The sequence below is a fragment of the Lynx canadensis genome, chromosome D1, assembly GCF_007474595.2.
Source record: "Lynx canadensis isolate LIC74 chromosome D1, mLynCan4.pri.v2, whole genome shotgun sequence".
Lineage (NCBI taxonomy): Eukaryota > Metazoa > Chordata > Mammalia > Carnivora > Felidae > Lynx > Lynx canadensis.
This window is the reverse complement of record NC_044312.2, coordinates 15,936,090-15,952,405: the sequence shown is the minus strand read 5'-3', so window position 1 is coordinate 15,952,405 and position 16,316 is coordinate 15,936,090. Positions and strand designations below refer to the sequence as shown.

The 16,316-nt window shown below is 41.4% G+C and overlaps 2 protein-coding genes across 2 annotated transcripts in view; both read right to left on the bottom strand.

Annotated features, from left to right (window-relative positions):
- Positions 1-364: 364 nt before the first annotated feature.
- Positions 365-6,949, bottom strand: ATP5MG (ATP synthase membrane subunit g). The gene is made up of 3 exons (XM_030331748.1): positions 6,822-6,949; positions 1,881-2,041; positions 365-571 (listed from the first exon to the last, which is right to left on the bottom strand). Exons 1-3 carry the CDS (start codon positions 6,871-6,873, stop codon positions 473-475), a joined length of 312 nt encoding a protein of 103 aa, XP_030187608.1. The 5' UTR covers positions 6,874-6,949; the 3' UTR covers positions 365-472.
- Positions 6,950-9,061: 2,112 nt separating this feature from the next.
- UBE4A (ubiquitination factor E4A) overlaps positions 9,062-16,316 on the bottom strand; it is a 35,626-nt gene continuing 28,371 nt past the window's right edge. The window contains exons 17-20 of the mRNA XM_030331733.1: positions 15,490-15,670; positions 14,903-15,050; positions 13,218-13,375; positions 9,062-12,067 (exon numbers count right to left, since the gene is read on the bottom strand). Coding sequence (XP_030187593.1) covers positions 11,938-12,067; positions 13,218-13,375; positions 14,903-15,050; positions 15,490-15,670 — 617 coding nt within the window. The 3' untranslated portion in view covers positions 9,062-11,937. The remainder of the gene's footprint in view (positions 12,068-13,217; positions 13,376-14,902; positions 15,051-15,489; positions 15,671-16,316) is intronic.

Genomic DNA, 16,316 nt, shown 5'->3' with positions numbered 1-16,316 from the left:
GAGAAACCATCCAAATTTTGTTCTTTGTATTACTAACACAATTTAACCATATCAGTTTGGCACGTGGTATTACTATTTTTCCTACTGTAGCAAGTTCTAGTTTCCCCAAGTCTTTCCCTGGAAAGACTTTCCCTATTCTGGAAATAAATTTATCATCTATTTTAAACACTCAATTAGAATGTTAATCTATCGTTCAAATTATCCTCATAAATGCATACACCAGGTTGGTATGTTCACATAGATCCTTTCCGATTTTAGGCTAAGCAAAAGACATGCACTCAGAGCTGTATTAAAGCAAAAGACAACTCCTCTTATTATCGAGAGAAACTGTGATCCTTCCATGTAGTGTCTGATAGAGAAAACATTGATTTTGATACATTATCTTATTTTATTCAAATACCAGTCTGATCACATATTGTCCAAAAACACTCAAATAACAAACCAAATACAGACAGATGTTAAAGATTGGTCTTCAAACATCATAACCAATGATGCCACGCTTGCCTATGATCTCGCCGACATAAAACCACATCCACACCTCAGTGGCCACCAAACCATTCAGCAGAGCTTCCTGAAAAAAGCAGCATAAATTTTAATGTACATTTTTTTCTTACATATTTAAAAGTATTCTCTTCCAGGAGTAAGCAACAGAATATAAGGATGCTATTCATTTAGAGGGCAATTTTAGCCCAAGTCAAGAATTACCGATGTTAACTTTGTTCAACTGCTGAGGACACTTGAACTTTCAATTATGTAAGGTAAATAGTCCAGAGCTTATAAATTCTTTCAAAGCGTTCTTTAAAGAGCTGAACTGACTTAACCCTTTCATTATTAGTTTATAAGACACTTTATGAGCCCTAAAACAACCCACATCCTGGAAAGAGCTGACACATTTAGACAGGGCATTCATATGAAAGGATAGGAAGGCAAGTCTCAGAACAGACAATTCTGTCTGGCCAAAGAGAGTTTGTTGAGAGTTGAAGAGCTTGGTCTTCCCCTTTATTCATTTATTATTTGGTTTAACTCTTTCCAAGTATTCAGTGAATATTCAGTTTCCCAGATCAATGTTGTACTGCCCTGAGAGCAAAAAAAGCACATGACTGGTTCCTAAAAGCAATGCTGCACGCAAGCAACCATGGATCTTGAAGCTCTAGTTGAAAAAAGTACTTTCCCACAACACAACTGGGCCTGTTCCTTTAAGTACCTGGATGTGAATTTTCATTTTCCCCTTCAAAAGAGACCAGAAATATTGGAAGTCTCCTGAAAAATAACGATTTTCCAGGATGTAGATTCTAAAGGCAGCAGTAATTTAGTTATTTAGGTTTTTTTGTATCCTGTGTTTGGCTCAAGCAAGCAAACATAAAATCCAAGCTCCAATTCTTCCAGTCTTCAGATTTTATCTTAATGCAATTCAATAACCCTTCATGTTATGGGATGTGCTTGCTAGGTTTTGGTATTTTTATCTTCCATATGAGTGTTAGCCTCCTGATTGTGATATAGTCCAAGAGATCTTTTGGCTACACTGGGAATATTTCCAGGACTACAGACTGAAAAAAAGTATAGAATCAGCAAAGTAAGCCATCCTATTTCAGTATACTAACCAAAACAGGAGAGGGAAAAAAGTTGCCCCGTAAAAATGCTCACTTCTTTGTTATACGACTAATAGGAAACGAAGACATAAAATAGCTTGAATTATTTCAACCCAGATGACAAAATTAGAAAGGTAAATATCTTTCGCAGCAGTCAAGAAACAGATTATCTCTCATTATTTAGGTTTCGCCCTCACTGGAAAATACATGTATTAAACAAAACAATCAGAATAATCCCAAGGGAAGACATTTTCTGTTACGCACATACGTTTTCATTTAGCCTATAGTTACCTTAACTGTAAGCTGTTTGAAGCTACCAGTTTGAGCGCTCTTGACTATTTTTTTCAAGCTCTGAATAGCTGTAGGGATCTCAGCAGGGGTTGGAGGAACCAGCTCAACCTTGGCATAGTGCCAAAATGTGGCCAATCGAGGCTTCGAGTAAGTCACAGCAGCTGGAAAACAAAACAAAACAAAACAAAAAACCAGGATGAACTCACTAGAGACCGAAAGAAGCAGATGTGTGGGCTGGACACAAATATTTATTCATGCATCACATTCATTCACTGCTTGTACCAAATGTGCACCCGGTGTGAAAAGTCAAAGCTGCTCCCTGGTAACAAGAGGCTTTTAAAGATGCAGAACACCTGTGTCACAGGGACGCTCAATCAGGCAGGAAGCTAGAAACACATTCAATTATGCCACGACTTCGCTAGTGGCCAGCTAGTACTGTTACTTCATTTATGAACGGCAAACCTAGTTAACTGTAAAGTTACTAGAAGCTGGATCCAAAAGCAAGAAAACAGCAGCAACGTAACCATTATTTTCTTGGCAAAGAGAGTAGAAAATTTGAAGGGAACGGGGCAGAAGAAGAGGGAAGGAGCTACACAGAACAGCATCCTTAAGAATAAGATTAAAACTTGTCACAATGTTGGCCACAAATCCAGATGGAATTATACCAATTAGGGCCCATTTTTGGTATCCTCATCAATATGTGAATTAAATCTTTCTTTAACAAAAGCCCAGCTGCTACTCCTTCAAAACGCCACCAATAACAATAAAACCTACAAGTATTGTTCAGAGTAGCCAAAACTCAAATCTATTACTATGCTGAAATTCCTCAAGGTATTTACGATTTCAGAGAAAAAAAAAATCCATTAATAACCAGGGCAGATGTGAAACTATGGTAGTCATTTCAGCGAGAAAGGCATTTTATAAAAAATGTCACAAGACAAACGTTAACAAAAACAGCACAAATGCATGAACATACATAAAGTGCCCACTATCGACAGATCGATTATCCAAGGTTCTTGGTACTTTTCCTATTATTAGCTTCCTGTATTTGGGTATTTCACTACTCTCAGAATTACTATCTGTATCATCCTTTGTGCTTAGAGCCATGGGTAAATCTTCAAGCAGACACAAAACTCTAACAGACAATTCTATAAAGAAGATGAGGCCATCAAAGAGTACAAAGTCTTGTGTGATTGTCTTTTTTTTTTTTTTTTTAGTTTTTTTTTTTTTCCACGTTTATTTATTTTTGGGACAGAGAGAGACAGAGCATGAACGGGGGAGGGGCAGAGAGAGAGGGAGACACAGAATCGGAAACAGGCTCCGGGCTCCGAGCCATCAGCCCAGAGCCCGACGCGGGGCTCGAACTCACGGACCGTGAGATCGTGACCTGGCTGAAGTCGGACGCTTAACCGACTGCGCCACCCAGGCGCCCCGAGTCTTGTGTGATTGTCTTTAAAACTATCCTCAACACACAGATATTTCATCTTTAAAAAAATTTTTTTATGCTTGAGAGAGAAAGGGTGTGAGTGAGCAAAGGGCAGAGAGAGAGGGAGAGAGAATCTCATGCAGACTCCGCAGTTAACATGGAGCCCAGAGCCCGGACCATGAGCTCATGAACCATGCAATCCTGAGCCGAAGTCAGATACTTAACCGACGGAGCCACCCAGGTGCCCCTCATTCTTTTTTTTTTTTTTTTTTTTAATCAGTACTCTGTACACAAACACTGTACGTTAGTTGGTAAACGTGTTTTTCAGGGAGTACAGATTAAAAAGTTTGAAACTGCTTTACGTATATATAAGGAATAAAACATAAATAAATGATGGGCTCAGTCAGGTAAGTGTCTGACTCTTGATTTCAGCTCTCACAGTTCGTTGAATTGAGCCCCACGTTGGGCTCCACACTGACAGTGCGGAGCCTGCTCGGGATTCTCTCTCGCCCTCTATCTCAGTGCCTGGATCTTAGTTTCAAAATACCATTGTCCAACAAAAGAAACTAGGGCTCCTTGGATAAATGGCTGATTCTAAGACTGGGGCAGGGAAAATGTAACATGCGGATCTTGTAGTACAAGTCAATGGGACAGAGATGCTAACCCTGAAAGAGTTCTCAATGGCCAAGGCTGCAACAATTTGAACAAAATAAATAACATACTATTGGAGGCATTAAGTATGAAATAAATGTACAGCAGTCCATACAATAAATGACTGAATAAACGGGGAAGGAGAACAAACCCTTCTCATAAAATTCCACTTAATTATATGTAAATACTCCTTCCTACAGGAGATGGAATCCCTGCTGTTGGCTGCTGCTCCTAGCCCCTGCCACGGGGTAGACTTAGTTACTTGTTCTGGAGAACAGGTTATGGGAAGAGAAAAACAGTAACTTTACAGTGGAGAAATCTAGTAACACTACCTTAACCAAATGATGAAAGTTAACTTCACCAGTGATGGATGTTACACGGGTATCATGTACATCCTGATATGTGATGAGGGCACTTGTGGCATTCTTTCTCAAAACCCATAGCTCCAGACTAATCCTGAGAAAAATACCAGACCAATCCGGACTGGGGAACTTTATAGCATACCTAGATAGATATCTACATAGACACTGTAAAGACTGTCAAGGTCATGAAAAGTAAGAAAAACTATTAAAGTCTCACATGCCAGAGGAAACTACGGAAATAACAATACAACGTGGAACCTGTACTGGCTCCTGGGACAGAAAGTGATTAATGGAAAAACTGATACAATCCAAATAAAGTTTCAAGTTTGGCAAATAGGAAAAAAAAAACATTAGATTCTATGACTTCTCTGGAGAAGTCTGATTATAAAATTACTTTTATAAGCTTCTTTGTATCCTTATGGGAATTAACAGACATAGGTTTTTTGTTTATTTGTTTGTTTTTTTAAAGTAAACTATGCCAAGCACGTGGCTTGAACTCGTGGCCCTGAGACCAAGAGTCACATGCTCTACTGACTGAACCACCCAGGCGCCCTTACAGACAGTAATATTTTTTAAGATTTTATTTTATTTTTGGGGTGCCTGGTGGCGCAGTCAGTTAAGCGTCCGACTTCAGTCAGGTCACGATGTCGCGGTCCGTGAGTTCGAGCCCCGCGTCAGGCTCCGACAGCCTGCTTCCGATTCTGTGTCTCCCTCTCTCTCTGCCCCTCCCCCGTTCATGCTCTGTCTCTCTCTGTCCCAAAAATAAATAAACGTTAAAAAAAGTTTAAAAAAAAAAAAGAAAAGAAAAGATTTTATTTTTTAATTTTTTTTAAAGAGCGAGAGCGAGAGTGAGTAGGGGAGAGGGACAGAGAGAGAATCTCCATCAGGCTCCACTCTCATCTTGGAGCCTTGATCTCACGGCCCTGGGATCATGACCTGAGCTGAAACGAAAAGTCAGACGCTCAACAACTGAGCCACCCTGGCGCCCCTTAAGATTTTATTTTTAAGTTATCTCTACACCCAACGTGGGGCTCAAACCCACAACTCCCGAGATCAAAAGTGCATGCTCCACCAACTGAGCCAGCCATGACCCCCAATTTTTATTTAATACTTAACATTCACATTTAACACACTGAAGTATATTACAAAGCAAAATATACTTCCATTATCTAACCTCCAGGTCCCAGCTGAGTTCTCTTCTCTGAGTACTTTTGGAAGAATAACTGTTATCTTTCAATTACTCACACTAATAGAGGGAAGAGTTTAGTTCATAATAAAAAAATTTCTTGTATTACTTTTATTTTTGGATTTTATTTCTAAAATTCGTTTGCAATCGCACCACCTGAAAGATGTGAAAGCCAAGGTCGGGGGGAAACAATCCACCTGAAAACTTAAAAAAATTTTGCTTCAAATCACCCACAAAGTCCAAAGGATGAGGCCACAATCCCCTCTCTTTTCATTTATGTAAAATTGTATGGAACTTTATCACCAACAGTCATCACAACAGTTACTGAGATGATCTTAGTAACACTGGAAACTCAAGTTCTTTGGGGAAATGTGTCAATTAGTAGACTGCGAGGGGCTGTGTAGGAGGAGAGAACCAAGCATTATCGCAAGGCCTTCAAGAACTCATTGTTTGGCTGCTGATGGGAGGAAAGGAAGAAGTTGCATAAAAAGGTACCAATCACAATAACAATGGTTCAAAAACATTACCTTTATTTAAAAAGTTTACCTCGCCTAGGAAATAAAATGAATGGCTTGCTACCCAGCAGACAACTGCAATTATTTCCTGACAGAAGACACTCCTACTCGGGACTGTCACTGTTCAGGATTGTTCTGAAATACAGCGGCCTTCCAGCGAGACTTCAGATTTATCAAACTGGAAAAACTCTTCGAATGTTAAGCTAGATAGTAAAGACTACTGTTTACAGACCTCCCTTTCTATATTTGTTGGAGCGGGGGTACTTGCCCACAAAGTCCAATTCCACCTAACATTTCCATTAAGGAAACATTTCCCAATCTGGCCAGGACAGAAAGCAGTCAACGTCCCAAAGCACACGTATCCCTAAAGATTTATGTAAACTTCCAGATACTCCATGCGAGAACCAGACAACCCGATGCGGCCGAATTTACGTTGCTTGCCCTCGTCTCTGCCCTCCTTTTCCCTCGCTCTGCTGCCACGGCCATCCCCTCCATATTCCCAACTCCTTGAGATCGAAGGGGGCGTAATGGCGGCAGTGCCGGGCGACCGCAGGCTTCCCGAACACCTCTTCCCTCCTACAGCGTCGTGGTTACAACTCAGGGATACTAGGCCGTGCCGAGAACCCAAGCTGCAGGACAGGCGAAAGGAAGGCTAGAGAAGTCACAGACCGGCCCCTGCTTCCCACCCCCCAACCCCCAGCCCCGGCCGCCCCGCCCCGGTTCCTGCCGGCCCCTCGAGGTACCACCGCCCGCGTCTTCCCCTCAGGTCCTCCCGTCCTGGCAGCCCGCAGCCGCGCTCACCGTTCACCAGCGCCGGGGCCTTCTCCGCGAGGTTACGGACAAACTGGGCCATGGTTAGAGGATGGAGAGTCCGTCTCCCCGGACGCCCGCTGAATGTCACCCCCGGAAGGACCCGCCGCAGGACCCCGTTCCGCTTCCCAGGTCAGGCCTCCTCTTGGCGCGCCGGTCCCAGGTATTCAGGTGTCCTGTTATCTTTCCGGAATCCAGCTGGCCAGATTATTTCCTTCAGTCGCAGGGGAGAAAGTGGATATGAAAAGGTGAGGTCAGAGAGCACGTGGAGAGCAGTGGGATTCCGCAGAGAAACAGGCATTTCTTGGGGCAGCCGCTCGCGGAGGCCCGGAAGGCCGGCGAGCAGAGGCCGGGCGCATGCGCCGTGAGCCTCCAGTGCTTAGCGCGGCGCGGATCTGTAGTTTTTTTGCGTGGGGTGTCGTAGGCGCTTTTCTGAGAGAACGTGGGAAGTTAGGGCTGGAAGGCATCTCTAAGGTGTTCCTAGGCCAGCACGATCGTCTTCTAAAGGCAGACAGGGTCCTAAGCCAAATATGGAAAGTTATGGGCAGAGCAAGCGCCACATCACATCACCTGTCATCTGACCCAGTCCTTTGCCTTTCATTAGCTCTTTTCTTTTTTTCTTTTTTTTTTTTTTTCAACGTTTATTTTTTATTTTTGGGACAGAGAGAGACAGAGCATGAACGGGGGAGGGGCAGAGAGAGAGGGAGACACAGAATCGGAAACAGGCTCCAGGCTCTGAGCCGTCAGCACAGAGCCCGACGCGGGGCTCGAACTCACGGACCGCGAGATCGTGACCTGGCTGAAGTCGGACGCTTAACCGACTGCGCCACCCAGGCGCCCCTCATTAGCTCTTTTCTAACCCCGATCTCCCCCACATCTTGTATCGAGATCTGGGCTCTCCCGGTTCACTGGTGAGCCACAAGGAACTGCGCAGATGTGAACCACAAAACATTGACTGAGGGCCTCCAGTATGCCAGGCATTTTGGAATTTAAAGAAAGCCTGTGTGTTAGGCAGTGACCCCATTTAAGACTGAGATTGATACATGGCCACATAGCTAGTGAGTGGCGGAGTTGGGATCGCAAGAGGTTTCAGTGTAAACAGGCAAGGGGCATCAGTATCCCATGAGTGGTGGTGATCTGGGAAGACTTCCAGAAAAGACTGAATTGGTGTGTAACAGAAGCTCTCTACTACACTGTTGAAACTTTATAGTTTAATATGACCGGGAGCAAATATAATGTAGGGAAGTGGCATTTGATGAGAAAAACATAATGGTATGTACCCTGGAGAAACCTGAGCAGATCTGATTGATGGAACAGAGGTGGAAAGAAAAATTAGAGGTGATATCAAGGAGTCAAGAGCATCATTTCAGTGCCAAAATCAGCTGCCAAATGTTCCAGAGAAATCAAATTAAGGATGAGAAAGTTAATTTACCAATATGGAAATATTAGAGCAGTTTCAGAAAATTAGGATAGAAACCAGAGTGAGTGAACATGGCTATAAAGGAAGAGGAGTCAGAAAGCTAAATAGGGATGTGGAACATAAATAAGGTAGAGAGAAGATGGAGAATTGATACCTGAAGAGACCAGAAATTGGTGGGATTAGCCTTGGAAGCATGGGGCCTTTTCCATGGATGGGATGATGGGAGAGAAATTTGAAAGTGGAAATTCTGAAGTCTTTATCTTCCCAGTAAAGTGAAAAGGCAAGATCTTCAGTGAGGGCTACGTGAGAGGTCGGAGAAACTGGAGGAAAAAGGTTAAAGTGTGAATTTCTGGACACACAGAAGGGTTGCTGGGCACTGTTGGCAACCACAGATTTGTGTTCACACTGCTCTACTAAAGACTGTCATTTTCCTACAACAGTGGTCTGGAGCTTGGATACTGGAACAGAGGGGAATGACTGGGTTAATCCAGGTTGAGGTCTTACATGGCAGAGGTATAGAAACAAAGGGCAAGACAGGGAACATGGTAGTGAATGATTAAAATGAAAGACCTGGGGTTTAGGCCTGATAAAGAGAAGTGAAGCCAGAAGTGAACTGATTAGGAAAACACATGCCCCAAGACTCATCTGGGTAACTCCAGGACCAGAAGCCTGGTAAGGCAGGTCAGCCAGGTGACACACATTTGATAGCACCTTGAACAGAAGTGAAGGTCAGAGTCCTCTAAAATTTCAAGGGGATTTCTGAAACTGCCACTAGCTTTTCATACCGTAATGAAGGAAGTGATAGCAAAGGTTGTAAGTCAGGTGTTCATTTATTAAATACAAGCTTTGAACAAACACCCCCAGGCAAGTTTGACAAGAAGTAACCTTCCTGGAATGTTTCAAAATACAGTTACGTTGATCAAATTTTATTTCAATCAACCTTTTTGTTGTTTTATTTTTTTGTTTATTTGTTTCCAGGTTTTCCTGTGTTGCAGTTAGAGCATGTGCATTATTTCCTCATATGACATCAACAGTGCAGCGTCAGCCTCTCTGGCTTGTAAAGGCACCCAGTAGACTTCTGCTCTGGGCAATGGCTGCTTAGCAACCAGCATCAAATAAAGTAATGAAGCTTTTGTAGACTGTGATACCAAATAGGAACTGGCACCTTCACCTGCACCGGTAAAAAACTTTTAAAGTTTCTTTGTTTTTACATATCCATTAAAAACTATATATATTAAAAAAAAAAAAACCAACAACCGAATAAACCAAGATTGCTTGATAAAACCTACTTAAATAATTTTCCAAGTTTAGTTATTATTACCCTCTTGGTAAGCAATACTAGAGCTGATAAAGAGTCTTCATTTTCCTATCATACTCCAGCAAAGCCAGCACTTAAAACTAGGGATATCAGAAAGTCTGCTTGAATAGACTTAGAGCTGCTTCTGAGTTTCAGACAACAAAACATCTCTTCAAGCTTCTGAGCGTGTATATACACCACGGTGTATCAAGATGATAATTTTTTAGTCTCGTTTTTGGGATGTTCTTAAATTAAGGAAAGAAAAAGAAAAAAAGGCACAGAGGACACTTGGTTTCCTAACCAACAGTGGCCTTAAGCTAAACACTTGCTTTTGTGATGAGTTTAAAGATACTCAGCAGCATTAATGGTGCCACAGCCATTCATAAAAAGTTTCAGGAAATAACTTAAAAAAAAAAAAAAAAAAAGGCTTGCCAGAAAAGGCTTACAATCTGAAGACCACAGAAGTAGAGTACAGACACAGATACAAGAGGCAGCATAGAGGTTGTTAACTAGAAAGCTGCTGGCAACAGCTGCCTTCTGAGGTTTTGTACCCATTTTTCCTCCAATTTTGTCCTAAAACTGGTCTTTTCTGCGCTTAAAAACAAAACAAAACAAAACAAAACATCCTATTACATTGGGTTTGGAAAATAAATGCAAGTAGATAGAAGCTTATTTTTTTATACACAGTTCATTCGCAGAGCAGGAGGTTAATAAATATGAAATGAAGCTCATCTTAAGAAAATAAACAAATCCTGTTAACCCAAGCCTGAAAGGCCCAGGTTGCAGACTAAATTAGTATCTTACATTCTGGCATTTCCAAGAGTCCTAGACTCCTTTTTTTTTTTCATTATAAGCAACAGCAACAGGCAACTTTACCTAGTGTGGGATTTCCGCTGACACGAGGTTTTCCAAGTGACACCATCAAAAGCACATCAAGGACTGCTTAGAGCAACTTGTGCTGGAATATCGTACAACTACCATCTTCTCTGAAAGAGGCCACGGTTAAAAATGAAGCAGTGACCCCTGTTTCTAGATTATATCACTCTGTCACTTATGATATATTCAGGCTTACGGGGACAGTGCTGTAGTCCATGGGGGAATGTGCCTCACTTAGCATGGTAAGCTGCACCTTTGAGTAGGGAGCGCGAGCTCAACTTGGACAAGTGGGGCCCATCCACCTGCTAACCACACAGGGCTAAGTGGATATTTAAATTGGCTGTGGACAAGGTTGTGCTCAAATTCCTACTTTGCTAATTGATGATCTAAGGCTGAGTTAGAAGCAGATCTTGGAAATTGGGTCACAGGCCCAAACAAACGTTAACTATATACATGTTATAGTCTCAGAATTTTGTCTAGAATAAGTGTGTCAGTAAACATGGCCACACACTGCATACATCTTACCATGGAAGAGACAATATAAAGTGGTACTCAGTTTACACTAGACCAATATAAAAATGTACATGGTGTATATATATACTGAGATATGCTGTTGATGAGTGTCTTAAAATGACATTTTTCATGGTTACCATATTTGTTCCCTAACTTTTCTACTCAAGCCTAGTCCTTATAGCAACAGTTTTCTTCCTTTTTTCTTTCACCTCAGAATATTCTGAAGAAAGTGTCAACAATTCACGTCTGTCCTACCAATCCTCCTAAAAATATCATGGGGTATATATAAGTTTTTGGGTAGTGATAACCCCAGGGGCGATTTCATGGGATCTTTTGAGTTGCAAGAGAACACAAAATTAAGAACTACCAACAGAAATTGCATCAGATTCCTTTTTGAAAATCTCATCTATTATATTCGAAAGTCTACTCAAACATCAAGGTATCTGCTTTTATGTGAAAGGTTATTCTGTAACATGGCGGAGCCGTAACAAGAAAAGGGCTGACATCCGGGTCATGAAGACTAGTAAATAGCTTGACGACATAGGACTTTCTGGTGGTGTCAGCTGTCACTGAAATATGTGACCCCATATACTTAAAAGCCGTGTTCACCAAAGGTGTTCGAGCAGTTCTTGGAAGAACAACAGTAAGATGGCAGGAAGTTTTAGTAGCTGAAGTTAATATAACTTAAGGTAGGAAAAGGAAGAAAAAAGAGTAGGAAGAGAGAACAAAGGGTACAATTAGCAATCGTTTCTAAACTTGGTGCTGCTATAATAAACATAATTTCCTGCAAGCCAGGAGAGCACTGTAAAGTTCTTAGGAATAAATCTAAAGTATCATAATTTGAGCAAGAGCAGTTCTCTAATCTAGTAAAAAAAAAAAAAAAAAAAAAAAAAAAAAGAAAGAAAAAGAAAAGGAACAGAACCAAAAAAAGAGAGAAACCACAAACAATTGTTTATCTACACTCTGGGATTGGGTTTTTGGTTCGTTTAGTTCACAGTAATTTATTCAAGTTGCTCCTTTTGTTGTTGTTTCCTCTCTGCGAGCCACCGTTGTATTTTTTCTTTTAGTTCTGTGTTTGGCCGGATCTGGTCCATGGTGAGGGGACTACGGTTAAAGGGATCGGTTTGGTCACTGGGACAAAGAGAGAAAGGGAAAGGGGTTATTTCCGCAAGTTCTGACACCCGGAGCCCAAGCTAGACCAGCTGGTGCATTTCCCTGTGGGACTGAAGCTAGACCGCACTGTGACAGGGTCAAGTGCCGACTTGAGGTCAGAAAGAATGAGATGAGAAAGAGTGGTTTTTGGGTGTTCTGCAGACTCTTTAGCTACGTGGTCTCTCTGCTTCTTAACAAACTTTATTTCGACATTGCTGTTCAGACGATCCTTGATTGGATTTCCCTGAGGCAGAGAGCCTGTGCGCTCATGTCAGCGTAAAGAGCTGTTTGTAGTTTTAGTGACAGACTCTCGAGACAGTCTAAGATCTTAAGGGATAAAGCCCTGTAGACTGATACCTGAGTTAGTTGGCTGACTGCTACACAAGTCAATGCAGATTATGGTTTCCTGACGGGTAAGAGGTTCTAGTATACTTTAAGGGCTGCTAAGTTTTCTGTCTGTATCCTGAGGCCACAATAAAATATAAGTTTTCACTGACGCTTTGGAAAAGACATACCACCTGGTACAGCCTTATGCATATAGTAAATGCTTAATACCAAATACCATGAAGTCGAAAATCCCTTTTTGCGATGTTTAAGCAACAGTATTTCCTTAAGTTTGGGTCAACTTCTAGAACTTAATTTCTAAGTAGGAAGAGTCTCTCAGTACCCATTTCTATCTAATGTAGCACGTACGGCCTGCAGGTTTGGTGAACCTCGTGGCCACCATGGCTGAGTACCGTAGCAGCAGCAGCGGATGGGTTAACCCATGTGATGGCTACGGTGTAAAAACCAAGTTAAACAAAACAAACTGGTCGTTTATATTTTTACAACTGAAATAAAATTAAAACAAGTTTCAGTCAACTTCTACTTCAGGTTGACCTAATTCGTAACATACACTGCCAGAGAGGACTTCCTTAAGGAAATTTCTCAACGGAGTGTCTTGTTGTGGAGGTTTAAATCCTTACCAATCAAGCGATACACCTCTACCGAAATGCCTCCCCAGCTCACTAATAAATCAAGAACGTGGGACACCTACTGGGCGCACAGCTCTCTATTAGGAAACTGCGAAAAGAGGAGAGCAAACAAACGTGCATCTGCTGCCTGGGGCTGCTCTTTGGGGCCGGCATACCTGAGCAGATGTCTAGCAATGGTGGATCTATCCACAGTGACTCTGGAGGATGGCAGCACCACAGGGTCGGACATGAGCGTGCTCATGATGGGATCCAGGAACTCATCGCAGGCGTCTGCGTACGTCTCCTCTTCCTGTTGCTGGAGGTCTGCTAGAGACTAAGCACAAAACCTGGTAGTTAAGGTGACTTCACAGAGTCGCTGAATTCAAAACGCTCACTGACTATACCTTAATCTTCAAGGGTTATTTTTGGGTGTTCTTTACAGAGACAATGACAATCCTCAGCCTTCCTTTCTACACAAGCCAAGACAGGTATTATAAAAGCGAATTTAACATTCAACCCTAACTCTGAAACTTCAGTTTGCCTCAGCTGCTGGCGGTCATGACTAGAGATGGGTTTAAGTGTTAACAGAAAAAGAAACACATCACATGGGAGATCCTTCTGGCAACAGCCCTACTGTAAATGTCATAATTGAAAAGGGGATGGTGGGAGGAATTATTTACACAGTGCTCCATCACTCATGCAGTCTATGTATGAAAGGCAGCTTCTGGTTTTAGTTACAAACAGGTATAGGAGGAGTTTAAAGTAGCTTCAACATTTTGATCTCTTCATGACTCTAGTTCCTCAAGAAGCCACCTGGGTAAGCTCTAGGCAAGAAGGAACCCAACTCAAAAAGTAGCTCAAGGAAGGGAACACTGATGTCAGTAAGGAAGATTTGCTTTTTTTTTTTTTTAACAGTTTATTTATTTAAAAAAAAATTTGAATGTTTATTTATTTTTGAGAGAGAGAGAGACAGAGACAGAGAGAGACAGAGAGAGTGTGTGAGTGGTGGAGGGGCAGAGAAAGAGGGAGACACAGAATCCGAAGCAGGCTCTAGACTCCGAGCTGTCAGCATAGAGCCCGATGGGGGCTCAAACTCATGAACCGTGAGATCATAACCTGAGTTGAAATCAAGAGTCAGAGGGTTAACTGACTGAGCCACCCAGACACCACTCTTTTTTTTTTTTTTTAATAAGGAAGGTTTTCTATTAGAGTCGGTGCCATGATTTTCCCTTCTTTGTAATGCTAATGAAGGTCGATCAAACTTCAACCAGAGGGATTAGCTGAATATAAGACAGTATTTTTATCTATCAAATGTATGACTATTCCCATATAAGCCAACTACTAAGTACAAATATAATGAACAGAGAAAATCCATAAAAACCAAACGACTAAAAACAACTGATCTTGAATTCTATTCGAAACAGTTCTGGGTTAATGACATAGATTTTCAAACCTATTGGTAACACTGTGCAGAAAAGTTTTCATAAAAACAGCCTATAAAAATCTGTACATTCTTCTCTTCCAGTAGAAGTTTCTTAAATCGATTTTCTGTTCTTCCCTCTCGTGTTGACAAGAGAATTAATATGGTAGTGATGATACGATATGGTGATGTGTGGAAGTGCTGAATCACTATATTGTACACCTGAAACTAATACAACATTGTATGTTAACTAACTGGATTTAAAATACAAACTTAAAATAAAAACAAGGTAGTTCTACTTATTCACTGCCTGGCAAGAATCATGTTTGTTTTCTCAAGACAATATCCTTTTTACCCTTTGAAATAGGGTAACCAGAAGAACAGCTGAGTCAACAAAGCGATTTCTATTGAATACATTAATAAACAAATTCTCCTCCTCACCTTGATTCTCTCTGCTAAGTTGCTGAAAGCCACAATCATATTCCCGGGCTTATTTATTTTCTTCAGGACTCGGACTGTCTGTGCAAAGAGAGTTGGGGAATAGGAACGTCCATCCTTGGGCACGGTGGCACAGAAGTTCTCCTCATCCCTGGAAGGTCAGCATCAGAAAAAAACTGAACATCAGAGGGTAGGTCAATGAAGGAGATAACATCTGGGTCGAGGAACAAGGCTCCCCACCATTTACACGCCATGAATGTTCTTTTGATTATAGAAAGATTTCTTCTAGTTTTTAGCAAGGAAGTCTATCAAGTATCCTGCAACCTTAAAAGAATACTGCTTTTCCAAACATTGGTTAAAACTAGTAAAGTTTATCTTTGCACAGATAAAGGCAGAATGTTGAAAAATCTGAACAATGTCCCATAGGTCATACAACACTTCATTATTAAAACTACATAAAATTCCTTCATCTAACCAACTAGAAATGAACCATTTTTCTATTCGCACATAATCACCAGTCATTCCATTATCAAAATCCCAAATTAAAACATTAGCATTCCCTCTGGCTTGCCCAGTTAAATCTCAGGTACCCAAGATTTAAGTAGATAGTGCAGATATCTGATACGAGCTGCTGGGGTTTGAAGTCAAATTCACTGAAGTCCTTGACTTTTAAGGCCCCCATCTTGGGGCCAACCAGGTGCTGCAGGAAGTAGTTCAACATGGAGATGATGCGCTCAGCCAGGAAAGGATGCACAAAGAGTGATTTGATCTCTAGAAAAAAAGGCAAAGTCTATGAAAACTCAACCTATAAACCATCTTTTATTATGTCTTAGAGTTTCATTTGGAGACCTCTGGGAAATAGTTTTTAAATTATACAAGTAATACATTTTCATTGCAGTTGTGTTAGAGAACTGCGGTGAGCAACAACAAAATATAAACCTAGCACCCAGAAATAAACACTGTTAACATTTTGCTAATACTTCCTTTTAGCTTTTGTCCATATTTACGTACACATTTTTAAAACAAAATGATTATCATGGTGTACATATTCTGTAACTTACTTTTTCAGTTAACTATATCATAACTATCTTACCATTCTAGTAAATGTATGTTCCTGTGTTGTCCAACATGGTAGCCACTGGCCCCATGAGGCTATTTAATTTAAAATTCAGTCTCTCAGTCACACTAACCACACTGCAAGTGTTCAACAGCCACACATGGCTAGTATCTACAGTATTAGTCCAGATTTACAGAGCATTTCCATCAGACAGACTTCTGCCGAATAGCAATGATTTGCACTTCTTTAAAAAAAGTATTTATTTTTTGAGAGACGGAGAGTGAGAGAGCAAGCACGTGCACAAGCCAGGGAGGGTCAGAGAGAGAGGGAGGGAGAGAGACCGCAAGCAGGCTCCGCGCC

Excerpts from the sequence above, each read along its gene's own strand:
- ATP5MG (XM_030331748.1), bottom strand. The coding sequence starts at position 6,873 with ATGGCCCAGTTTGTCCGTAACCTCGCGGAGAAGGCCCCGGCGCTGGTG. Across the intron at positions 2,042-6,821 it reads GGCCCCGGCGCTGGTGAACG|CTGCTGTGACTTACTCGAAG; the intron begins GTGAGCGCGGCT and ends TTTGTTTTCCAG. Across the intron at positions 572-1,880 it reads TCAAACAGCTTACAGTTAAG|GAAGCTCTGCTGAATGGTTT; the intron begins GTAACTATAGGC and ends TGCTTTTTTCAG.